The 26,725-nt window shown below is 40.7% G+C and overlaps 1 protein-coding gene and 1 long non-coding RNA gene across 5 annotated transcripts; one reads left to right on the forward strand and one right to left on the reverse strand.

The window, feature by feature from the left end:
- Positions 1-19,065: 19,065 nt before the first annotated feature.
- LOC309692057 lies at positions 19,066-20,582 on the reverse strand. 2 transcript variants are annotated; one of them, XR_014272195.1, is made up of 2 exons: positions 20,511-20,582; positions 19,066-19,424 (listed from the first exon to the last, which is right to left on the reverse strand). It is a non-coding gene; the product is annotated as an uncharacterized lncRNA (long non-coding RNA). The 2 variants fall into 2 exon arrangements; XR_014272196.1 differs by having other exon boundaries at positions 20,477-20,539.
- Positions 20,000-25,103, forward strand: LOC309692055 (forkhead box protein M1-like). 3 transcript variants are annotated; one of them, XM_082510208.1, is made up of 10 exons: positions 20,000-20,301; positions 20,472-20,914; positions 21,101-21,246; positions 21,481-21,672; positions 21,759-21,887; positions 22,147-22,206; positions 22,621-22,669; positions 22,793-22,965; positions 23,176-23,944; positions 24,522-25,095. In XM_082510208.1, the coding sequence occupies exons 2-10, from the start codon at positions 20,512-20,514 to the stop codon at positions 24,872-24,874; spliced, it is 2,274 nt and encodes a 757-aa protein (XP_082366334.1). In that variant the 5' UTR covers positions 20,000-20,301; positions 20,472-20,511; the 3' UTR covers positions 24,875-25,095. The 3 variants fall into 3 exon arrangements, with proteins under 3 accessions (XP_082366334.1, XP_082366333.1, XP_082366335.1); XM_082510207.1 differs by having other exon boundaries at positions 20,000-20,211; XM_082510209.1 differs by lacking the exon at positions 22,147-22,206 and having other exon boundaries at positions 20,000-20,211; positions 24,522-25,103.
- The last annotated feature ends 1,622 nt before the right edge of the window (positions 25,104-26,725 follow it).

Raw genomic sequence — 26,725 nt, forward strand, 5'->3', positions numbered from 1 at the left:
TGTCATTTTTAACATTGCCAATCGGTGACAATGTAACGACATTGCCCTGTGGCTACAAAATACCCGGACCTAATGGAGACTGTTGCATGAAAATTAAAGAATATCATAAATACATTGTATTCTAGTAGCATCACTATGAAGTTATAGCAGAGTCTTGGGTCTGTTATTTATTTTTGTCCTGTATTTGTGCTGAATTAGTGTTGATTGAGTCTTTTTATGTTGTCTTACAATCAGCGGTAACTCAAACGAACCATCAATTGTACAAAGTCATGTGTTTTTTTATTTTATTTCAGGAAGTAAAATGATTTTATTGTTCTAATTAAACAGACTGTCTCGGTGGAGGTGTTTCCCCTTTCTTCTGAGTGGTTCTTTCAAAACATTTGGTGCCAAAGCCATCCCAGGGGCGTGGAAAGATTTAAGGCACACTTTTCTTATCTGCAGTTATCTGTACATCATGTAAAATATCATCACTTCTGTATGTATACTGATATAGTCAGTTCATTCATTTATTACCTCTTTGTGCAACTGTGGTAATAACATTTGGCTGACACAAAATCTCTTGATAGCTGGTAATTATATACTGCTGGGAAGGCTTATCTATAATATTACAGTATAATATTAATATATTAGCAGCTTACTACTACTAATAATAATAACATAAGGAAAAAAATGTAACATACTCCCAGCAATTACCCTGCTGGATAAGGAACTTGCCTTAGTATTATATAACTGGAACAGAGAGTAGTGTCCCAGTGGAAAGCATTTGTGCCCTTTAGCGTATAAGTGGTACAATAAAGGTACTTTATTCTCGTATTTTTGAAAGACATTTTGAAATTGGGAAAGTAAGGAAAAACACAGGAAAATCATGTTGTTGAATCAAGGCAGCCTACAAAGGCAAATGCATGCATTTAGATGCACTCACTCACTTATATGTCCCACTATATGCCACCCTGTAAATCTGCTACCTACACCGACTCAGAGTTTTTCCTGTGCTCCATCCAGCTCCCCATATGCTTCTGCACTTTATTTTTTAATGGATCGATTTACAACATTTTCCATCTTCATATGTATTTCCCTCTGCCAAAGACCTTTACCCTGTTTTAAAAACAGTTTTAATTACTTTTTTCTTTCTGTCACACTGTGACTCTCTTCAGTTTATGTATTTGTGTACAAAGATCTTTTTTTTTTAATGCTTCATTATCAACGTTGTGGTTCAAATGAACTTTTACAGACGTGGCTATTTTCATTTCAGGAAGTGGAAGGAATTTTGACATGCTAACTAAACAAACTCTCATTTGGCGGTATTTCCCCCTTTCTTCCACCCAGATTCGCGAAACGGCTTTTCCAACCATGTAACGCGTTTAGTTTCCATGTCATAAAAAAGACATCGCTCCCCAAAGGGAAATGGAAGCCGTCTTATTACAGAGTACCTGCAATGATTTGATGGGGAACACTTGAAGTGTTAGTAGACTTAAGCACCAGGGTGGTCCAGTTCAATCTGGAGTGAAAACAGGGTGGTACATAAAGTGCATGTGATTTTTATTTTGTTTTGTTTTTTTTGGCACCCTCATGTGTTATTATTGGCAGACATTCATGTGTACTCAGCAGGGGGTGCGGTGTTGCCATCAAGTTGTAGGTATGAAGCATGCAGTCGCTCTTGTTTTCTTTACAGCAAGGTGTCACTTAATGATGTTTTTTTTTTGTTTAAAGACATTAAAAATGAGAAAGATAATCTCTGTGCGTAATTAGGTGCCCCCCTCCAACTGAACTTGAAGTTGACATCCTGAATAACAATCTGTTCAAGCAAAATCATGAACCAAAACATTTATACAACTGCCACCGTGAGCCATTGTGTGGAGTGTGTACACGTAAACCCAATATTATTTCATTTCAGAAGCATTTACTGCCTAAAAGCACAGTAAACCGGACTTAGAAGACACTCAGCTCAGCTGTTACACAAATGTCATGGGAAATCTGCACGGTTCTAATGAGTCAGAGCGATATGGAACACCAACAGCGTCAGCGTCAGGAAGTTGCTGGCCACTGGCTTCAGTCTGCTGATACCAGGAGGGTTGCAGGGAAAGTGATGTGCAAGCTGCTGTTTGGCAGGGAAAGCCGACCTCACAGTGACTGACAGAACAAGGCGAGCGCTGTGGGTCACTTCCAGCTCTGAATGTAATAAGAGTCTTGTGTGTAGGTGTTTGTGTATCTGTGTGATACATCAGCGAGTTTATGAGCTCCAGACAGCACAAACAGCAAAAAAATGTGCTTACTTGGAGGTTTTGGTTCAGTTGCTTGAAAAGATTGTTTCGTAAGATTAATTTTTCCAGTCCCTGTCAACATATGAACACCAGGCTCTGAATATGTGACGGGGTGGAGTCCGCATGTTCTCCAGGTTCCCCCACAGTCAGAAACATACATGTTAGCTTAACTGGCATTTCTAAGTTGGTCATAGGTGTGGATGGCATCCTGTGTCTATGTTAGCCCTGTGATAGACTGGCAATCTATGACAGCTGGGCTAGGTTCCAGCTACTACTTACTACTACGTCCAAAATGGATGTAGGTTTGGTTGTGCTTGTCTTGCCAAACATGTTTAAATTTGTATTGAAACCAAAACAATGGAAAAGCATCAATTGATTTGAACTTCTTATAAGTGCCATGCATCTGCCTGCTACAGTCTACTTTTTTTTTTCTTTTTTCAATGTAGGGAAATGTATTTAATGAGTGTTGTGAACTGAAAATGTGTATGTAATGTGTGAAACTGATGAAATAATAATAGGATTCCTCTTTTGTGCTGCTTTGCTAGCTCTTCGTTGTAGCCAGTGTCGGTCGTTCAGGGATGTTCTTGCCATTAGTCTCTTTTTTTTACAGTCTACTTAAAGTCTACAGCGTCAGCTACACTGTTAGGGGGCCCCATGTCGCGCTGAAGGCCTGGAAACTGTTCAATGTATATCCACATCCTTCACTTAACACCACTAAATATCTTGAATGCATCCTGTTTATGTATCCTACTATACCCCCTCCCTCCCAGCAGCTGTATTTATGTCAGTAATGCCAGTGACACAGAGCGCTTATTGACTAACAGTAAAATGACTTTTGCCACAGTGTCGGCTGATCATAATTAATGGGATGTGAGAGGAGTCGTAAATCCTTTATTGAGACAAAAATCATTTGTCAGCATTACCTTTCACATGCAGATGTGACTAAGAGGGCTGTCACATTGTATATTTGCCAGGCAAACTCTTGTCTTTCATTACTCTTCACTTTGATCTCCTATGACTGTTTGCTTCTGTTTCTGCTCCTTGAGGGGATAAAACTGTCTGGGAGTGATTCAAGTGTATTGATGCCACAAAATTACAATGGTGCACTCTCACTGTTTGTCTCTGGCCACTGAGACGTGCATGATTAAAACCCGGCGACGGACCTCAAAGTTGTGTCAGTGTAGGCGTGTTCCAAGCATCACGACACCAGCGTCAGGGCCCTCTGCATCTATGACTTATCCCTGAGAGGAAGCGCTTGTTTACCGCTTTAACTGAGTATTTCCGCTGTGAACCGTTTGTGGTTTGTGGAAACAGATGAGGTGTGCAAGTCAAGTGTCCTGGAAAGACAGCTGGAGAGGTTGACGAGGGTTGTTTACCTGAGCGTGTGCCTCTTTAAGTGTGTATGTATTTATATGTTACTGGACAGGCTGCGTTGGATGTTATCCAGCCTGATGTCAGCCATACGGTATTCTAAAGGTTCCTACAGTTCCTATAATAATTCCCGTGTACACTAGAGCAACATGCTCATATAAACACACAAACACAAAGATTTATGGAGAAGATTGATTTGAGTCTTTCTCTCAGGCTGCTAAATTTACATGTACAAATATACGCTCATGCTACATAATTGTTTGTCCTGTTTTTGCTGCTGGCTGTGAAATTAAAATGAAAATTTATGCACTGGGGTGCGTAAATGCTTGTTGACTTCTAGCCAATGTGATTGTGTCATAATATCTGATACAGCTAAGGTAGTTCAACTCCTGATGGTTTAGGAAGAATTCACAACCAAAGAAATAATTGTTGCAAGATTATGTACGGATGCCTGCCTGCCTGTCTGTTTTTTTATAACTGTGCAAGAATTTACATTACAATGCACCAGCTATGCTTGTGCCCCAGGCAGCAGACTTCAAGTGGACTTTGGCTGCTCCCTTATTCACAAGGGGTTGCTAGGGCAAATAGGTCTGCATGTTTTGATTTGGCAGATTTTTATACCAGATACACTTCCTGACTGATTTGTGTCTCAGTCCAAGATCAAACATTATGAAGCCGCATAAGTGGATTTCAAATAAGTATAACAGGAATGACTGCTTGACCATCAGGTCTTTTGCTATCTGTGTGTGTCTGTAATGGAGTATATTCCAGGTTAGCCAGCACCTCGTTGGCTTAGCTTAACATAAAGACAGAAAGAAAACAAAGAAACAACCAGCAGTAGCTCTGCCTCTATCAGGCCTTAGAGGTGCTTGCAAGAAAATGTAATATGTGTTATTTGTTATGTGTCCTAGTCCCTAGTTCCCACGATGTCTGATGAATTTTTTTTTATGCTAAAGCTAATCTGCTGCTAGCTGTAGCAGAAAGCTATGATACAGTTAGTAAGAAAGCACAATGCTATCTATTCCTTAAACTAAACTTGTTCTTCTCTGGTGAACTTCTATTTGATATTTTGTGTTTACATTTCAGGCCAAATGTTTCTTTTCTTTTTTTTCTTTTCTTTTTAAATATATGCTCACTTTAGTGCAAGCATCCATGATAGCATGTGAAGATACATTAGCATGCATAGTACATCTGTGAAGACCTCATTAATACTGAAAGATTTTTGATCAGTATTCAGACTTCTTTCTCAGAAAAGGCCACACCTAGCAAAACAATGCCTAACCACATCCTGCATGCCTTACAACAGTCAGGTGCCATAATCAGATTCTGGGTGCTAAAGTGACCCGCCCGGTGCTCTAACCTGTTACTAACTGAAAACATTTAGCACATTATGAAGTGAAAAATATGATGGAGACGGCCCACAACTCTTACTTCAAGGAAGAAAAGGAAAACATTTTACTTTTAATGCTACTTACATCATTTGGTTGCCTCGCAAAGTGCCTTGCAAAGTGTTGCTAACAAAAGAGATGATTCCTCACAGTCCCAGATATTTTAAATGAGCTGGTGGCAGTAAATTGTTTTCTGGAAACTGAACTGTAATAAGAAACTTAAAATAAGACCACTTGTCACTGGTGTCAGTTCAGACTAGAAGTGACTGATAAATGAATAAGTTAATGAGATTAGACATGGAAAATCCTGTTTCTTTTTATTGCACATAGAGTAACTGTAACCAGTCATATCTACCAGCATGTCAGTGCAAGTGACCTAGACAAGCAGCACTCACTGAGTGGTGTCTGGTGAAGTGCGGACATCTCAGCCCCATCTGAGAAAAGCCAGACATAATGCTCCTATGCTCGTATGTCACCCAGAGCATGTTGTTGGCGCCTGCAATACTAACACACTCATCTCCTTTCCCAACTTGTGGGAAGACAGCAGCTTTACCGAGTAGATAGAAACAGTCATGCTTTGATGTTATCCTAAGACGCCTAAAATATGATGTTGAGGAAGACTGATAGTGCTTGCTCAGCTCTTCAGATGCAATTAGTCACCGGTGGATGAAAAAGCTTGTCCTAACCTGTGGAATAAGGAGAGAGTGCCGAGCTCAGTGGACAATGAAAGGTCTGATTATATTGAAATCCAAAAATAGTTTTCTTTGAAAAGTTTTTAGGCAACGACTGGACCTGACCCAGCACCCCTGATGATCAGGTCTACACTTTACTGCAAGTCAGCTATGTGGAGAACTTCACCTTCCCATCCAATGTCACAGTGGGGGCTTCAACTGTCAGAGTATTTACAGGCAGAGCAAAATGAGATCACATGCTCAGTTCAAGGCCAGTCATGTCAGACAGTGAAGTGGATGAACAGAAAGCAACTGGCAGCAAAACGAAGTGAGAGAAAAGGCAGATGAGTGACAGGCAGGTGGGGTCACAGGGCGGGGGCGGGGGGGGAGTGCATATTATTTCAAACCATTCTCGTAAAGACAGTAACTGTCTTGTTACAGCGACAGTAACTGGCCAGTGGTCAGATGGTGTGACCTTATACTCAGCTGTCAATGCTGCTTGTTTGTGTTATACCCTTAATTAAGAGGAGCAGCCTGGTGCTGCTAGCCAAATGCACTTGATCAACTGAACATCAGCAAGCGTGGCTAACTCAATAAAAGCAGAGGTTTTGACAGTTTGCGCCAAGTCTGGAGCATTAAGGTGTGTTATCAGAATAGCATAATATTCCCAGAAGTGGACATCCCTGCAAATCCCCCCCAAAGCCAGGCAATGCAAAAAGAAACTACAAAAAAATCCAAGAGCTACATATCACATTCTATAGACCTCAGTTAGCATTCAACAGGAAAAGTTCATGACATTACAATTAGAAAAAGACTGAACAAGTTTGGCTTGTTTGGATGCATTGCCAAGAGAAAGCCTCTTCTCTCTAAAATGAAAATAGCAACACGACTTACGTTTACAAAGTTGTATCTGAAAGAAACCACAAGACTTCTGGAATAATGTCTTTTGAACAGACGAGACCGGAGTGCAGTGACCTGCGTGCCAAAGACCGAACACAGCACATCGGCACAAACACCTCATAGAAACTAGGCACCTTGTAGTCGACCATGAACTCCTCTGTGTACCATTATACACCGAGGAGTTCTAGAGTCAAATGTGGGGCCATCTGTTAGCTTGGGCAACGTTGGGATTGCAAACAGAGCAGCAAACCTCCAACAAGATGGCTGAAAATTAAGAAAACAAAACCAAAAATGTGTTGTAAGCTCAGTCAAAGTCTAGAGTCTATGAAAATGTTCTTTTTCAGATGACTCTACATTGTTTCTTGGCCTATTACACATAATATAAAGTTTTCTAGTGAATTTTTTTTCACATTTAGTAAGACAGTGTGCCTTTGACACCTTATCAAAATGCATTTGTTTCAATCATTTTTATTAAATTATTGTTTAAAAACAAAATTATTATTGTTTAAAACCTATATATATATATATATATATATATATATATATATATATATATATATATATATATATATATATATATATATAATTTTTTTATTTTTATTTTTAAATTTATGATATAAAAAAAATCACTTCCATGCATAAACATATACAGCTGGGGTGATGGATGACCTCACTCAGTCACTTCAAGGTTAATGATTTCCAATTCTGGCTCAAGATGGAAATGTACATAGTAGTTTGTTGCAGCTTCTCTATGCCGTCTTAAGAGTTTTTGCCACACAGATCCAGTGCACTGTGAGAGCTATCACCTGTAGTTTCAATGGCCTCTAATAACATCCACATGCATCCTGGACCCCAAACTGCGGTACAGGGCATTGTAGTACAGGGCTGGGGAGAGTATATGAGGTGATCTACTCGCAGACGACAGCTGAGCACTAACCCTGGACAGAAATAGGGCAGTCGCTTTCACTTAGCAGGGGCTATACAGCCAGAACATCACTTGATTGCACTCTTTCAGTCCCACACCATTATACTGGCATGATAACAATGGGTGTTTGATTGTGATAACTAGCGTAGGGTGACTGCATTAGGTCAGACATGTGCAAATGAATAGTAGATTTAGTGTGTGAGGAATACACATGTAATTCTGAAATGCATGTCTCTTTAAGGCCAAATGAGTAGTGGCAGCCTAATAAGACAAGGCTATTTGAGTGACCTTGTTTCCTGGAGAAAAGAGGCTAATAATAGGCCAAAATCTGGAGCTGTGGTGAAGCCTGTAATGGGTTTGTACTAAAAGCTACTTTGAATCATTCCAGCCAAGCAAACAATGGAAAAAAGAGACCATCAATTTCTCTTGTCAGAAATAAATATCATATCATGGTTCGGCAAGATGAAGATGTTTTACATCTTTATTCAGATGAATCTGGAGGAGGATGTAAAGAAACAAACTGCAGGGTTTTAAAAAAGGCCAAACAACAGCTGTATTAAAGGAGTCTAAGTCTTTCATAACAACCCTCATATGCCCACACATATCTAGCCATGATGAGGTTCTTTCCTGAAGTAATTCCAAGGAAAGAGATCAGAGTCAGGCTCGACAGCGCGCCAAGCTAAAGTGAGACATCAGCAGTTGAAATTTGTCACATGAAGCAGTTAAAACAGATTTCAGACTCTTTAGTGTCTGAAAAAGTCTTTAAAGTTAGGTTATATTTCTTGTGTAAGTTGCTTTAGTTGACAATGACACAGCTTTAGAAAGCTAACAGTCAGCAAACAGTTACCAAGCCCACTGACACTTCTTGTAAATATGAAACACTGGCATTCATTTACATCTGTGTTTGTATCCAACTGACTCTCATTTCAGCTACAGGTCTTTACAGGTCTTCAACTACCACCTTCAGAGACAAATATCTGGCTTAAGATGCTAGCATTCTTTTTTGAATGTTCAGTTATCACTGAACACCAGGGTGGCTGCAGCCTAGTTTGTAGTGCGTGGCACTTATCTGTCCAGACGGCTTCTGAGAGATAGGACATAGGAAGGCAAAGTTAAATCAAATAACCACATGTCACAACTAAGGTGAAGAGCATCTCTGAATTCACAGAACACTGAGCCTTGAAGTAATTGGACTTTGGCAGCAAAACTTGGTCCTGCTCCTGTAAGCTAAGAACAGAAAACTATGGTCATAGTTCGTATACACTTGCATAGGACAGTTGTGCATTGTTTTGCAATATTGTACATTCATTAAGATCCATATTTATATTTTAGTACTTAGTTTTTATATATTTTTAGTATTTATTCTAGATATTTATACTGTTTTACTGTTTAGTAGCCTGCTGCATCTTCCAAGACCTAAGAAGCTGTGTTTCGTCCATTTCGACATGATATGATCATGCAACAGTCTAAATCTGGGACTCTCCACCATTTGACCTTAGAACTGATGAAGCTTCTCGAATGAGAGGTGAAAGGTCTTCAAGCAACTTAAAGAAGTCCAGATGCTTTTCTTTTCAAGCTCCTCAGACTACGATGACCTGAATGACTGAGAACCTTCACAGACATTATACAACATAATTATAAGAATTACGTATGAACCAAGGCTACAAACTCCAAACAGGAAGGCTGATGAGCAGGTTTGAATCCAGGAAGAGAACTTTTTTTTTTTGCAAGTATCTTTAGACTAACGTTTCTATTTCTTTTACATATGACTTCAAGGACTTCAAGGGTTCCTATGTCCAATGGGAGTACTAAGTTATTTTAGGGCTTTAGTTATCCTGTTGTATAGTTCTTGATTTAGGCTGTGAAGCAACCCACCGCCCTCATTATTTCCATTCACCTCGATGAGAAGCAGGATGAGCGGAAAAAGAGAGCTGCGTTCAGTCTTTTAAAGCCTCTGCCCTATCAGGTTTAAATATCACTTACACGCTGAGAACTAAGCTCAACCCCTGTGGACAGTCAGGGTTTGCAAGGCCAGTGAGTGCATTCTCCGAGGTCAAAGGTCACAGATCGTCTCATTTGTCACAGACAAAAGGCTGTTTCAAGGGAATTAACTTTGGAAATGTCATCTAACTCGGCCAGTATAACATAAACATGGTATTCCTCTGCTCAGAATGTTTCAGCCAAAGAATAAAACTGCACTTGAGACACAATGTAAAGGCCTTTAAATCAAGACAATGGATCTAATAATTATGATTTAAAGCCCAGAAATATGTCCAGCCTGAAAATCTAGCTTTTAACTCACCCCTGTAATACAGAAATGATGTTCACTTATGCTCCATCCACACACTTCACAAAGGAAGCCCTCAAGCAGAAGCCCAAAATAGATAAGTATTACTTGTGCTACTCAGCTGCAGTGAAGCCACCCACATATGATTATTACCCTCTATGCAGCCATTTGACAGTATTATCAGCACCAAGTTCTGCAGCATCCTGCAGGCACTAGAATAAAGCTTGCAGGAGAGAAAAATATGATAAGCATTTGTCATTTTAGCTCAGCTGCTGGTGCAATCAGTTATTGCTCATAAGAGGCAAGTTTAAAAAATACCACATGTGATCAGCAACACAGCAAAAAAGATTTTTTCATGAATAAAGCAGCGAAAGAAGAAATCAGACATTTTTTTGAGAACAGATTATCTAATTTTAAGTCCCCTGAGAGTTTTCCTCTACGTACCATGCAAATACAGGCAGGCTTTAGTTTTTGATGCAGCGGCAGGAGCCGGATGATTGAAATGCTCTCTGTGATGTAGTTTAAATTTAGAGTGAGCTATAAATTGGGTTAAGGCAGTTTTAGTGCTAATATTCACAGTCCCAGTCTCCCAAGTCCAGAGTGCAGCCAGAGGAATGTAAATTAAAGGCATTTTGAACGCTGTGTACAAGGTCCAGGATACACTGAGCACTGTGCTGATAGAAACTGTGTCATTTCAATCGTGGTGACCTTCTGTAGTGTTCGATTCTGCTGTGTTATCTGTTAGGCGTGGGCCTCGCACACAAGGTGTGCCTGTGCTGCAACTGACAAGGTGACGATTGATGCTTTTTACCACATGTGGTATTTTCGACTGCCTCAATCTAGTCGTAACTGCACGGAACGGATAGAGCAAATGGGGGATGGTGGTGGTGTTTTTAGAATCAACGTAACTTTCCCTAACTGGGATCCACCAAATGCAAAGGAGAAAGAGCAGGATAATTCAACTTCCTTATGCGATCAGCATACTTTAGTGCGGCCTGGTTTTATCAGTTCACTGTAGGTGATCTCCTTATCCTGACACCTGAATTAAGCCATACTTTGAAGTGAACATTAAAGGGATAGTTTCACTTTTTGGGATTAAAAAATGTCAGCTTTTGGTTTTATGGAAGATAAATGGCGTACAGGTTTTTATGGTAGGCAAGGACCAGTCAGTGGTCCCAACCTGTGGAAGTGGAGAGAAATGAGTTTTCTGTGACTGGTTGTGAGGAGTCTCTGGGGAACCAATCACACCTCCCCTGGTAACCACTTGTCGCTAGGAAAAAATAGGTGTTCCCTGACTGGTTGGTGAGTGGTTGTGGAAGGTTACTTACTGTCGTTAGCCGAATTGGTCACAAAAACCTCGCTAAGCCATAGTGAAACTATGAAGAGTGCAACACAAGCTGGAAACTAGGCGACCAAACAGATTTCAGTGTGGTTTCTGGCCTCTTTGCAACTGATTTCACTGAGTGATAGCGAGCAAGGGATTACCTAGCAACTCAAGACGGTCGTCAGCTGGTCTCCCTTCCCCTGTGTGACTGGGGTCTAGGCTAACTTCAGCTCATAGGCACGCAAAAGGTGAAAGTAGCCACCGTGATTCAACACATCGCGACCATATTTCGTCAAAAGATACAAGATGATTAGCTGTTGCTAATGCTACAGTGACCATTTCCTGTAAATTAATGTTCATTTATGTAAAATAACTGCCAAAAAAGTTCCCAAAGGCATTTCAAATAATTTTTCTTAGAAGGTCTTTGTTTTCAGCTAGCACAAAATGTGTGCACAAATTTAAAAAAAAAAAAAAAAAGTAAGAGGAAGAGTCTTTCTTCCTTATTTCCTAACTGGAAACGTTGTCTTCTGCTGGTCTTTGGAAAGAATGGCTGTATCTGTCTTTTATATACAGTCTATGCTCCAGCTACGTATTTACACTTACTCCCTTCTGGCTGGAGCATAGGAGCTAAGTGAGTGCTGACAGTATTAGCAATATCTACTGCACAAATGTGAGGGCATCAGTGATCTCATCTTGTGTTTTAGCTCACATTGACCTCCCTACTGCAAAGCAAATAGGAGTATTTCCCTAAATGTTTAACTGCTCCGTTAAACGAAATTTCTTTGGAAGTCTAGATAGGATTTTACACAGAATTAACATTAACAAGGGAGATCTGATCTAAAAAAAAACAAAGAAAAAAGTAACTTTGCTTTGAGAAGACTGTACAATTAAACTCAAGACGCAAGACCGGCAAAACAAGTCCCTGCAAAACAAGACGAGCAGTTGGACAGATAAACAGACACAAACAAACAGGACATGAAAAGAAGACAGGAAGTGTAACCCAAGATAAACAATCAGATCTATTTTGAAAGCCTGCATGACATCATCATAACAACCTCCAGTGGCAGGCTGGTGCTAAAAATAGCAAAGACGTCAAAGCGCTGGTACATATATGTCCATGAAGTGTGTGGAGAACATTCCCCAGATAACAGCAGATGGCTTGTAGATTAAAGCCTTGTGAGGAGAGGGTGAAGAGCTCGCCCACACGTGCCTGATGCGTCTCAGTCGAGCTCACCTGGCAAAAGCCTCTGAGATGATGGTCTGTGAGGGGTTAGCGGGGGCACAGGGATCTGCTTTTTGCCTTCCACGCACTGTGTACACGAAGTGGTTCTTGAACCCTAGTGCACAGGATAGGATGGAAAAAATTACTGTGGCTTGCTGAAACACATAAGGACCGGCAGCTGCGTGACAAGACATCTGCTGCTTAATGTCTTTGGGGCATTCTGATTGGTGTGATGCAACAGTTCAAGTCGACGTATGCAAAAAGTGTCTAAATATAAGGTTTCATTCTTAACCAACAGCCAATTACAAAAACCTACTTCTGCATCTCTCGTTGTTCTCATGGTATATCATTTCCTCCCGATTTTTGCTTTTGCATGAAAATAAAGGGAACTTTGCAGCACTTCCACAATATTTAGTAACACAGAAAAAGAAAGAGCAAAAAAGTGTTCAAACAGAGTACAACAAGGTAGAATAACTCCCACTCCGGGAAATCCTATCTTTCATAACAAGCCTTTCCAGACTTGTGATGGATGGAAGCCTTATTTCAGCTCGGTGAAGTCATCAGTGTCGTGTGTTTCACTCATGTGCATGATGAGTTTGGCCAAAGCCTTCGCTCTGCTCCCGGGCTTCTCCGCTGCTGCAGGAGGGAGGAAAAAAAACACAAGGGGAGAAAAGGAAAGAGTCCACGACATCATCTCTCCAGGCCTTTTAAGGAGCTCTCCAGTGGAGGGCTGAGAGCGCTGGCCCACTTTCCCATCAAAGCTTCCCAGCTTCGTCTACTTTCCCTCCTGGGAGCCTGGAACACGGAGTGACTGAGCACAATACTGCAACCAACAGACTAAGATAGTGAAGGAAAAATACACAAAACACAAGACAGTGGCATGGCAATGAAAGCAACTGCTGTATGTGCTTTGGACAGAAAGAAAGCACGAGTTCTAACAAGCGCTTATCATGTTCTTTTGGAGGGAGCCGAGAAACAGAGGGATGAGGAGGTCCCAGCTGCTGACAGTGATCATATTCATTATTGTATTGCATGACGTTGTTTCAGCGTTTCAGAGCCCATCTGATAGAAACACTTCAGAGAGGAGAAGAAAAAGAAAAAGTAGAATAAGGAAGTCTTTGCTGTCTTGTGATGACCCTCTCTGGATGTATTACTGCCAGTGTCAGCCAGACCCCACATGGTCCCATTCTCACCCCACTGCCTCACACATGAACCTTGACCAAAGTCCACCCCCACACACGCAGACAGACACAAACACACACACACACACAGAGAAAGAGCAGGAGATGAAGGAGGGTGATAGTGAAGACGGTGTGGGCGAACTGAGCGTGTGCAAGTGAGAGAGATTGATTGAGGGGAAGTACCGGTGCTTTACGTGACAGCACAGACAAATGGAGAATGAAAAAGGTTGTTATGTTGGCCAGTTTTGTCCCCGTGCTGATGCCAGATCAGCAGCGTGAATTCAGCTTTTCAAGTGAGCTCCTCAGCTTTCTCTGGAAACAATAAGCCTGTCTGAAATACATGATCAGCCTTTTAGAGTCAGCTGAACGGGCACATTTTGCTTTCATCAGCCAAATCTGATTCCACGTTACAGTGCTGTTCATTTAAATGAAGTCAACAAATTTCTGAAATTTTAGCCTTTCCTGAAAGAAAAAAAGTCACAACTTTTAACTTGAACGCATTAGAATTAGAATTAAAGTTTAACACCGAACAAATAATCAAATGAGCACTACAAATCTATTTGATTTAAATGATTTATATCACCAATTACTTTCCACCCTTTCAGAATAAGAGCACAAAATTCAGGCCTCGTCTGTAGTCACGTTTAATTGCTAAATTTCAAAGGTCTTGCGTAATACAGAGGAATTTCTGCATGTCAAAAAGAAGGTAGTATTTAGCTGATATTTCACAAACTGTGGTTAAATACACATCCCCAACATAACAGCTCACAGTTTGAACAAATGGATCTTTTCTTCCACAACATCTAAAAGGTGTTCTATTGGATTTCGATTCTGATGCTTGGTTTGAAATTTAGCAGGTCATCTTGGCCACGTTTATGTATATAAGTGAATGAGTTGCTGGGTTGGGTCTAGTCTTATTACTGCTGGGCGACAAATTGCATTCTGAGAGGAGAAATTACAGTGCTGGGCTGCATTCTGACTTATACTGCAGCTCCAACTCCAAAGCCAGATGGAAGTTGACAGAGCATGGGACAGCTGCGAGACCCACTGCTATGTGGTAAATGCATGCTGAAATAGCCAAATTAATAGAAGGGGCTCAAGTCCAAACCAGGGTTCAATATCAGGCTACATTTTAGTGCTGTGAGCTGTTATCCAGTCAGCCAGACATCAATATTTACTGCTGCCATGGCACGACGAGAGGCAGAAAGGAGGAGGAGGCAGCCATTTTGGTACAGGGGCGACTTTGTGCCACTGTCAGGAAATCCCCCCTTTGTGGTGCGTTGGTGCACCACCTTGGGATTGTTGTTTCTTAGTAGAGGTCTGAATGTGACAGAAATACTGCAAGTGCTGTTGCCCATTCGTTAGTTGTGTATTGGAAAGTCTGACGCGTGTGCAAGCCTACTGTAAAAATGCAAAAGGTTAAAAATAGCAGACCAAACTAAACGAGGGTCTTGTTTTCCAGCTCTTAGAATTCTTGCATACAGCATGTTGCTCTGAAATGCTAAATTTCATGTGAAACACAAGCTCAAAAAAGCTTGATTTGTCCAGTTTTATTTTTATATTTTTTGAATTTCAGAATCTCTTTGTTAGTCATTAGGGGTTAATTTAAAAGCAGATGAAAGTGCTGACACGAAATGAGGCAACAGGGCAACAAGATAACATTAAAACTTCTGTGTAAACCTAGAAATGCGAGAAAGGAACAGAACATAAGCTGAAGATATGGGAGTAAGCGTAACACTGAGGGAAATTACAATTTATGGATATAAAAGGTTAGCTGTATTTCTTTTGACTAGCAGATTCATTGGCCTCACATCTGTTTCCCAGGGGGAGACACTTTTCTGCCTCGTAAGCACAAAAGAGTTTCCCGTCATCACCATGACAACCGTACTTCTGTATACCTTACAAAACCTTTGTGCGCCCCTCCAGTCCTCTCTCCGTCTACTTGGTTTTAGTCAATCTTGTCTTTCTGCTCAGGGAAACTTTGATTACCAGCACACACTTTTTCAACCACTACAAGGCCTATTATGGTCAAATGAAACACTATGGCCAGCCAGGAGCAGCATCTCCTCCCCTGTAAATCTGAGAACGTTGTCTCATGCTCAGAGTGCTGTGACAAGACAAGGTCAAGGGGTTGCTCCTCCAGGTGATGTGTTTCCATAAGTCCACGGAGAGGAAATGCACATATATGGTGTGGTCTTTATTTATTACTGGCTCTTTTAACTGGATGACTGCAGAATCTCCTCCTTCTGCAAGCTCTGCACCTCTTCTAAAGCAATCAACCCCTGAGTGCATGAGGGATTTAAGAGATTGGATCTCTTCAGATCTATGATGTGATTTTTTTTTTTATCTATTGTGTATTTACAGAATAACTTATGATGTGATTGTGTACGTTTTTCAGTTTTCTGGCCGAAGCTGAAAATATCTCTACCCGAAGCAGTAATCTCAGGATGTAAATGGTTGAGTGGTCTGGATACTGTAAAATGAATTTGACAGTAACACAGAAGGACTGTCTGCCTTCGTGAACTGCTGAACACAGCAGGAAATCAGGGACAATTCAAGAGTCTTAGCATGCATGCAGACAGTAATGGGGGGTTGCTGTTGAGACCAATAACACAAACACAGGGATATCGGAAAGCTTGTCATTCAGCTCCGGGTTCCCACTCAGTGTTTCCTCTGTTTGTCTCTTTTGTAGATATTGGCACTGCTAGTCGATAGCTACATCCCTTTGATTTATCTGTTGGCTAATAAAGTCTTCAGACTTGTCACGCATAAAATGAAAGGTAAATAGAAAGGTAGACTGGGTTCTGGACTAGGTCTGTCATATAACGACTCCTCAGAGAAGCAGGCTCAATTTGTCAACACAAGAGCATTAGGGGGAAAGTGTCAAACGCCTGCTGTGTGCCTTTATTCATTTCATATAACTTTGTTCTTAATATTCTGCTCTGAAATGACTTCTGGTGGATATAAAGTTGCATTTTACAGTATTTTTATTTTTTTGATCATTTAACATCCCCTTCAAGCTGCAGCACAGAATGTACATATTTCCACATATTTATAAGGAATCAGCAGCATGGGATTCAACTCATCAGGTAAAAACAATGGCTGGCAGTCCATCTGGTTCTGTAGTGTAGTGGTTATCACATCTGCTTTACACGCAGAAGGTCCTGGGTTCAATCCCCAGCAGTACCATGACTGTCATCTTCCCCTTAGCTCTTTGCCACATACAGACATCTTCACCCATAGTGATGAGTTTTGACCCTTTGGTAGATATAGAAATAAAAATGTGGTTTGATGACCATTAAATTAAAATAGGTTTTTCCATCTTTAGCCCTCGTAGCTGTGAGAACAATCTCATTAATTTCTCATGCGTTTTGTTAGAGAAGCAGGACTGAAACATGGCAGAAACATCTTGGTTGAGAAAAAATGAAAGAAGGGTTACTGCGTTTAGTTGTCTAAGAGGGAGAGAAAAGTGCTGCGGCTGGTCCCACACTCCACAGACTTTTACATTAAAATGCACAGATTTACCGCAGAAAAAGAGCATGTTTACATTTGGCCACAAAAACTGAGAATATTCTTAAGTCTTTATCCATTATAATGAGATAGATAGTTTAAGCTGACAGACGGTACCCACTCTAACACTTACAACCACTAGCTGCCTGCAAGGCTTCGCCACACCTAATTTGTCACTGGACTGTAACTTTGTTTTCTGTGCCTTTTGGGTCATTTTTAAAGCTTGTTTTAAGCTGATGATTTAGCCACTGCCCCTCCACCCACTGGTTTGTGAATCACGTCATTTTTAAAGCTTGAGCAACAACAGCATAATGTCGTCGCAATTTTGATGGTGTCTGTTTTAGAAAAGGGAGAAAATATAAGTTTGTGGAAGTGTTTACTAAAACTATACAAAAGATTACAAAAATAGCAATTACACAATTATTTGCAATATTATCATATATAAGAATGAGTGGGTATTTATATCTCATTTAAAAAAAACTCACAAGCATAGTAAAAACCTGGCTATAGTGACAACCCTGCTGTCAAACAAAGCAGGTGAAATTAGGTAGAAATATGCATGAATAAAGAAGCTTCCTACGCAGCACAGTAGACTGAATTTGTGAATGCTGCCAGCAGCGCTGAAGTAGAGACTAAAAGTAGTCAAATTCATTATCCATCTAGAACTGACACATCAAAGTCATTTTACACCACGGGCTGCATACAGCCCACTTTGGTCTGAAGTGGACCGAACCAGTGAAACTTGATAAATGTGTAAAATTACAGAAAAAGTGCTTTTTTCGCACTTTTTTCTATTTGGTATAGATACTTTCTGTAGTAAATAGCAGAAAAACTGAAACTATTTTGTCCAGTGGGCTGGATTAGAGTCTTTCCCGAACCGATTCTGGCCCCTGCGCTTTATGTTTGACACCCCTGAACAGCTCATCAGCAAGCAGACCCAAAGGGAGTACGCATTTTGACAATAAAAGAAGCCAGGTGCCTGCTCGCCTGTGTCCGACACTATAAACACCACTCTCCCTGCGATAAATGTTAGGCATACGTAGGTACTACACACTGCACACATGACTCACATCACTGTATACAGATTCCCAAGATGCTATCTGTCTTCTCTCCTACTCTGGCCCAGGAATGGCCCGACTGCTTCCCTCCTTTAAGGGTAAGACTGTGCCGTGATGCTGACACTTTTCTTTCATCCCCAAAGGATGTGTGCGTGTGTGTACTTGAGAGTCTTGACAAGTTTCTCTCTTTGTCGTGGCTTCAAGAGAAGGCATCCGAGTGCAGTTATTTACCCTGATTGAAGACTTCATGTGCTTTTGCAACATCAGTGTTCAATCATGAGAAAGTGGAGAGGGGACGCAGTTTCCTGCCCCCAACTGCGGGGTCTAGTTTGGTTGTGTCAACACTGTCCAAGCCTGTGGTCAGATCAAAAGCCGTCTCTAGTGTAAGGACTACAGTTGGATATTTGGTGTCCAAAAAGATCCCCACTTCCTTTTTCCCATACCCTGACCCATCAGCTCCTCGACCCCGAGCAAAGCTGGATCACGTGATCTCAGTGGTTCGACTCATCAGAGGCTTAAAATGAGTTTTAGCGAAGCAGGAGCGGCACCAAGCTTCAGTTTTTGGATGTAACCTGTCATGCTTTAGTGCTCTGCACTGATTTCAGCTTGTGGTTAATGATGCAACCTTGCCCCCAGCTGAACCAGCAATGACGTTACACTTGAAACTCTGTCAATTTTCTTTAGGAACAGCAGAGGGTGCTGTTGTTTACTAGATAATCAGGAGACTTGCTTAGACTCAACATGAACAATCTGCATGCTTTATGAACTGGGTACAGCTTATCACTTATCGTCTGAAGAAACGAACAGTACTGTATTTTCTTTTCTGACACCGTGTCCTGGTCCTTCCTTTTTAACTGGCAGCTAAATGGTGCTTCTTCTTCTTCTGCTTTTTGTTGTTTAGACAGACGCTGTCCTCCTCAGAACATTAAACTTCCTGGAAAGCACATAGACCAAAAACACTCACTGCTATATTTTACTGGGTCCCATTTGGTCCCACTTTTATTATTATACAAAATATAAATGGGAGATAACAGAACAAAGTACTCCTGAAATAACTATGATGTATGAAATAATGTCCAAAACACTCCTGGATGATTTCGTGGCGTCGTCTGGGAGGCCTGTCTCTTCAGTATGGTGATGTGGTAGGGGAGTAAAAGGTACCTGAGCGCCCACATCGACAACTGGCTGAACTGGAAAACCAGCACAGAGAGTGTATATAAAATGGGGAAGCGCAGAAAGCTGAGATCCTTCAATGTGTGCAGCAAAAACTTGGAGATTTCCAATCTGTCAGCATTGCTGTGGTCTGCTGGGGGGCCAGCATGAGACCTGGTGACATCAAGAAAGCGTCAAGAAACATATTAGGAAGGCTGGCTTTGGAATTAGTTAGAAACTGGATATCTGATTCACTCCACTGCCATAAACACACATGCAGGAAATCTTTCATATCGTATGCTTTCACTCTCTATAATAGAATACATCTGTCTGGCAGAGTCATCTGCCAAATATTCTTCTTCTTATGATTATTATATCATCAGTCTTTTCACAGGTGTAACAAAAATATTTCCCTAAATATAGAATACATAAAGTATTTCTAATCTCATCACCTAATCAAGACTTCATGTGTGGAAAAGTTACTTTAAATCTGTAGTAAAACTGTCAATTTTACCGCGACATCAATATATTTTAATTACATTTATTTGTTTGTAATGTAGTCACAGGATGGTTCTGTGGTTCCCAGGATAGCGCAGTATGTCTGGAGTGAATGTACAGCGATGCTGTATGTTTTACCGCAAATTATGTCTGAAGTTGTCATTTGAGTCTATTGAGGTTTTCACTAGAATATATTTTGACTTGTTACATCGGGAAAAATACTTAACCTTAATGTAAGTTATATGGTAATGTTTCATTAATTGTCAAAATGGTTATCCAGACAAAAATTCTCTAGTGTCGTAGCTATTATATACGAACATCTTGATTGCTAATAAATATAATCCTGGCAACGTTTCATACAGTTAAAAACATTGGCTAACGTCTTTTGTTCTACAAGCTGGAAATCGTCACTAACCGAAGGAAATTAGCCGCTAAAGTGAGGAGTTGACGATATAAAAAGAAGGTGCGGACCTTAGTTTTATCTAGATAACATTTAACCCGTTTAGCGTTAAATGCTTAGTATTTTATTATGATCAGTATTTGAGCTAAATCGGTGAGTTTTCCGAGTTGATCTAGACTGAATTGCTGTGAACGGACTTGATGGCTAACGCCAGTAACTGACTTGATAATTTCCATCTCCCAGCTAAACGTTACCGTTACTGTTAACTCTTGTTGTAACAGTTAATCTCCGTTGTTCAGGCTCGTTTGTGTTTTTTTGTGCAGAATACCTCTGAACAACTTGGCACATTTCAATGATCTGACCATGAGACGGAGCCCGACGAGACCCCGGATTCTCAAAAGAAGAAAACTGCCTTTTCATCAAAATGCGACGGATTCACAGCCTGGAGAATCAGGCTCCAAAGATCCGTCAATACCAGCTGCTGTTCAGAGCTTTCCTGGTGGTATCCGCATCATGGACCATCCATCCAAGTCTGATACTCAGGTGGTTGTCAGTCCCGAAAAAGTAGAAGCTCAAAGCGTTATTGGGGACCTCACAGCTAAAGGCAATGAGTGTGGTGCCCAGGGCCCAAACAAGTTCATTCTTCTGAGTGGGAGTGGCAACAAGTGGGACTATGGAGCTGATCCTCAGTCTGCTGCTGAAGCGGCTGCTACAAGGAGTACAGAAGGACATAAAGTCAAAGCTGAAACTACACGCAGTTTCCCAGGTGACAAACTTCTAACTGAAATTAAACCATGTACGGAAAAAAATTTCTTTTATTAATGTTTAGGATAATACTTAAAGTATAAGTGTGGAATTTAGTGCTTGTTTTTCTCTCTGTCTGATTTGATAATCTGTATTTAACTCCTCCTCTGTTTAAGCAACAATGTTTTTTCCCCTTTTACTTTACTAGTGAATAAGGATGTAAACTGCGGTCCCTTTGACGACAGCCTTACCGACCTTAAGTGGTTGGGTAGGATGAGCACATGTGCCTTGGAGCCAAATTCTACAAAGCAGCTCAGCAGCAAGGAGAACCAGAACTCTTTACAGACTTTTGAGGTTCAGAGCTTTTTCTTGTTAACTGCTTTTTTTCCCTTGCCCTTTATGTGCCGACACAAACTTGTCTGAAGGCAACATTAACCCCAGACATGTTGCTACATGTTCCCTAAACACCCTTTCGTAACCAATTGGTCATGACTGTGATTTATAATGACAGCAATAGTAGTCTGATTACAGAAAATAGTTACACTGTCAGATTTATTGACTGTTGTTTGTTTGTTTTTTGTCATATAGGCACACAATACACATACCAGTGCAGAAGCTCCTCAGCAACCCATTTCAGAGAGGCCACCGTACTCCTACATGGTCATGATCCAGTTTGCTATCAATAGCAGAAAGAACAGGAGGATGACCCTCAAAGAGATTTGCATGTGGATTGAGGACAACTTCCCTTACTATAGAGATGTGGCCAAACCAGGCTGGAAGGTACTTCAGAGCTGCTGAAAGTGTGATATGTTCACAGCTCTGCAGCAAGCAGCAGTTTTCAAATACTTTTTCATTTATAATTGCAGAATTCCATCCGCCATAACCTCTCTGTGCATGACCTGTTCATTCGTGAAACGTCTCCAGATGGTAAAAAGTCTTTCTGGACTATCCGACCTGAAGCCAATCGATGCCTCACACTTGATCATGTGTACAAGGTGAGTGCAGCTGACTCGTTGCTTTTACATCGGTGATATCTGGGAACATTTGTGGTACTTGGCCTGAATGTTTTGTTGCAAGAATGCTTGTTAAATGCTTATTGTTTTACCTTGTGTTTATATAATGATTATTCTTGGATCCTTGTCTTTCAATTGTTTGTTTGTTTTTATGGCTGACACCTTGAGAGTGTTTTGAGATTCCTCATATTGTTTTTCATCTTATTTTCCCCCTAATCTCACTTCACATCTCTCTCTGTAGCCGGGCTGTGATCCAGTGACTGCCACTGTTCCTGTGCCAATGCTTTTACTGGCTAATCAAGTAAGACTGATTTAGCCCCTTTCTTTTTCTTTTCTTTTAGTTCTTCAGGAGCCATCTTCAAGTCACAACCTCAGAAAAATCTGAACGTTCATGAATCTATTTGTCACCAGACTTTCAAACCTACACAGTGTAGCTACACCTGTTTTTGTTGCAGGAGGAGACGAGAGCAGCAGGGAAGCAGAGAGGCTGAAGTCAGTCTGAAAGGCTAATGTGCTTTAAGAGCACTTGTTTCTCCTAATGTCTGGTATCCATACAATCATAAAACTTCCTTTTAGTCCTTTCCTGAGGGTAAAGATGTAGGGTCAGCTATCAAGGGACAAGTTTTGGACAGAACGCCAAGTTACAGTGTTGGTAGGTGGCAGCACAGTAAGGCTCCTAACTGATATAATTTCTGTCTCATCTTACTTTTCACAGCACCAAAAGAGGACACTTCCAGATGCAAGAAAAACACCAACTAGCTCTGGTGAGTTAAAAGAAATGTATGAGTTGTTTTATAAATTTGAGACTTGAGAAAGATCAGAGGTTGGCAAACTGCTGTTTAGTTTGGAAATGTGTAGTGCAATGTTGATGTGTTTTCTGTGTTCAGAGAGAAAGATGAAACCTCTTCTGCCTCGAACCGATTCATACTTGGTGCCCATACAGCTCCCCGTCACTCCTTCTGTCTACCTGCCATCCACTTCTACCCCTTTTCCTCCGCCCTGCTCCCAGCAGAAGGGGAACAATTCACGAGGAACAAAGAGAGTCCGCATAGCACCGAAGGTAATGAATTTCTCATATATTTCAGCTTTTTAAAATGTGTTGTTGTTGTTGTTTTACTTCATAAGCTATGCAAGTTGCAAACTGCTTTTCAAAACAAGTATTTCTTGGAACTCCCTAGAGTTTACATTGACAACATTATGTGCATAGAGATGAGTATGAACTTCACCCATACCACTAAGATTTTAATGGGAATGGTTGCATGTCTGACAGGTGACACAAAGTGATTCCCCAGCTGTGATGATATCTCCTCAGAAGAATACGGACTTTAAGGTAGAAGTGAAGGAGGAGCTGGTATGTGTTCCAATTAAATGCGAGACCCCCAAAGCTCCTCCAAAGAGACAAGCCAGCAGCTCACGGCGCAAACAGCGTTTGGTTCTCTCTGTGAATGAAGAGCCTGTTCTCCTCTGCCACGAAAGTAATTTCTTTGACTCTGGCGTAGCCTCCGATGCTTTGACATTCCAGGACAATCCACATATTGAGCTGGATGAAGACAAGCATGGGCAGGAAAGCCCAGATAGGGAGTTCTCATTCAAAACCCCGATAAAAAGTAGAAGCCATTTGACCTCATCCACCCCCAGCAAGCCACCTTCTTATGTTGCATCTTTTAAAGTGACCCCGGTGGGCAAAGGAAGTCAAAATATTCTGGACTTCAGCCCTAGTCATACACCAGGTGGTCCCACAGATACTCCACAACACGACTACACCACCTTCAGCTTCGGCAGCACTCCCTTTAAAGACTTGCCTCTGTTTAACTCCCCAAGAGAGCTGCTCACATCTGCTCCCTCCAGAGTGACCGGACCAGCAGAGTCGCCCACCGAATGCCTCAAAAGTAGCTGCTCCAGAGAGCTTCTGCAGGGAGGCAGTTCCACAGCAGCCAATCGCTCAATCACAGAGGGCCTCGTCTTGGATACCATGAACGACAGCCTGAGCAAGATATTGTTGGATGTTAGCTTCTCTGGTCTGGATGATGACGACCTTGGTATGGCGAACATCAGCTGGTCTGAGTTCATCCCTCAGTTGAAATAGCCAGAGGGCCGAAACACATTCTATGGCTAAGCAGTGTCACCTGTTTCTTTTTCCTTTTTTTTTCTTTGTGTAAACACTACATGATTAGGCCCACACCAAAGCAGCAAGACAGAAACAAATTTAGATCTGACACTATTTAAACCATCCGAACTGTCCATATTGAAGAGGATTTCTCTCAACAGAAGGCGAGGCTGTTGATGTAGGAAGAAATATCACGCTCCTAGTGCTCTAGAAATTTACTCTGGTTGTCTGTTTTACCCAACTATTCAGAAGCATATCTATCATTATACCAAAACAAGTTCAAATAAGGCCCACTTGATACTATCATTTTAAATTTCTTATTGGAGACTTATTCAGACCTCCTTTTTGCAGTAGTTTAGGAGCTTTTAGCTTCAAATTTCTTTTACATTTGCTTTGCTGCTGGAGGGTTCTGGCTACCACATGAGGGGGAAATGTAACATAGTTAAATAGATTGCAGGGATGCTCCAGTTTCAATTACCGTTTGATGGTTTTTCCTGTTCATACACCAGGTGGTCCCACAGATACTCCACAACACGACAACACCACCTTCAGCTTCAGCAGCACTCCCTTTAAAGACTTGCCTCTGTTTAACTCCCCAACTGAGCTTCTCAAATCCGCTCCGTCCAGAGTGACCGGACCAGCAGAGTCACCCACCGGATGCTTCACAAGTAGTTACTCCAGAAAGCTTTTGTGGGGAGGAGGCGCACCAGCCAGTCCCTCAATCACAGAGGGCCTCGTCTCAGATACCTTGAACGACAACCTGAACAAGATATTGTTGGATATTAGCTTGTCTAGTCTTGATGATGATGAACTTGGTATGGCAAACATGAGCTGGTCTGAGTTGTTCCCTCAGCTGAAGTAGTCAGAGGGCCGACACAGACTCTATTGCTAACCAGTGTCACCTGTTTTTGAAGGGAAAAAGTGTAACATCGTTCTTTCTTTGAATTTCTTTACATATTTGGCCTCCTTTGTGTTTTACGGTTTTCCTTTTTTGCTGTATTTGTCTGTCTTCTTGAAGGACATGAATTCATTTCTTGAAGGAATTTATTATATGTGTCAATAATTAATTACATTTTAAATTAAATAAATAAATAAATACATAAATAAATGTGTCTTTAATTAATTAACTAACCCTCTGGGTTTCTTCAAAATCACTATCCTTTCAGCTTGTTCTTGGCCAAAAGTGTCCAGCAACAGATTAGGTGTGTAATTTTTATAATTTTTTTGTGGGGTTTTTGTGCTATTTTTCTGCATACATTTTTAAACTATAACATCAGTTCTTTTTATAAATATAAAAAACCCTTTATTTTTTACATTTTTAAACCTTGAAACACCAGTTTGTTTGTACAATGCACTTGTTGGAAGACAACCTCAAAACTCACTTTCATATATTTGCATTGCTACTGGATTTTCTTGTATTATTAATAGCAGAGTCTGGGACGTGTAATCAATTAACATCAACAGTGATTTTTTTTTCTATTGTTATTTTTGTGCAGGGAAAGCGAAATAGAGCAAACTTTCTCTCAGCTTGTTCATTTGTAAGTATTCATAAACAGAGAAAATCATAAAATCCCATTTTCTTCCAAGTAATACATGCAACCTGATTTATTTGTAACCGTCACTGCAACTACAATTATATCAATAATTAACAGTATCAATGATTTTTACGCATTAATATATTTTTGCACAGTGACAGAAAAACTCCCACTCGACTTGTTCGTGGCCAAAAATGGCCAACCTGTTGTTTAAATTCACAAAATGCTATAAAATTCAAATATATTAAAACATATTTCTACTTTCATTGACTTGATTTTTTTAAATAAGAATCAGTTCTGGTCCTTAAAACCAAAATTTCATTCAAGTTCAGAATTTTAACCCTTTCAATACCAGTTAGATTACATAAATGTAATGATCTACAAAGAGATAAAAACCATAAAATCCCTATTTTCTTTTTGCAAATAGCTCACTCTTTCTTCACTCCCACATGGGGCGGCAGCTGAGGTGAGTTTCTGTTTGAGTCTCCTGAGTTCATGTAACGTTTTGAGTTCCAGAGTGACTTAAATCACACTTTGTTTCCTTTGTGAATCAGCAGTCCATGTGTGTCTTTCCCTACTGATTATTCAAATAAAAGGAGAAACCTGTGATTGATGACTGTTCATTCTCATTCTGATCGGATGAACCCATGATGGTAACAACCTCCAACCTCCTCTGAGCCTTCCTTCAAAACAATTATATATGCATCATTACATTTTTGTGCAGTGAAGATAACAAGAAAAACTCCCTCTCAGGTTGTTCATGGGCAAAATTGGCCACCTCCTGTTTATATTCCCAAAGGGCTATAAAATTGACAAACTTGATTTATTAAACTAGCACCAGTCGTTGTCATGAAAACCAAAATATTTTTTAATTTAGAAATTATAGCCTTCAAACATATATTTTAATTTCCAGCCTTGAACTTTCAGTTGGAAATTCAATTCTACCCATCTGTCACACAAAACTTTCTCCACTTATGTTTCTACTGAGATTTCTAAAAACACAACAACAATGATAGGGTCTCGGATTCGTTTAAGGGAATCGTTTAACGTAGTATTGCATGGCAAGATCGTCTCCTTTCAAACAGAACAGAAGGAGTAAATACATGTTTGTGGAAGTGGTTAAATGGCCTGCATTTGTATAGCGCTTTACTCAGTCCCTAAGGACCCCAAAGCGCTTT

Source organism: Aulonocara stuartgranti (assembly GCF_965226115.1).
Source record: "Aulonocara stuartgranti genome assembly, chromosome: 17".
NCBI classification, from domain to species: Eukaryota; Metazoa; Chordata; class Actinopteri; order Cichliformes; family Cichlidae; genus Aulonocara; species Aulonocara stuartgranti.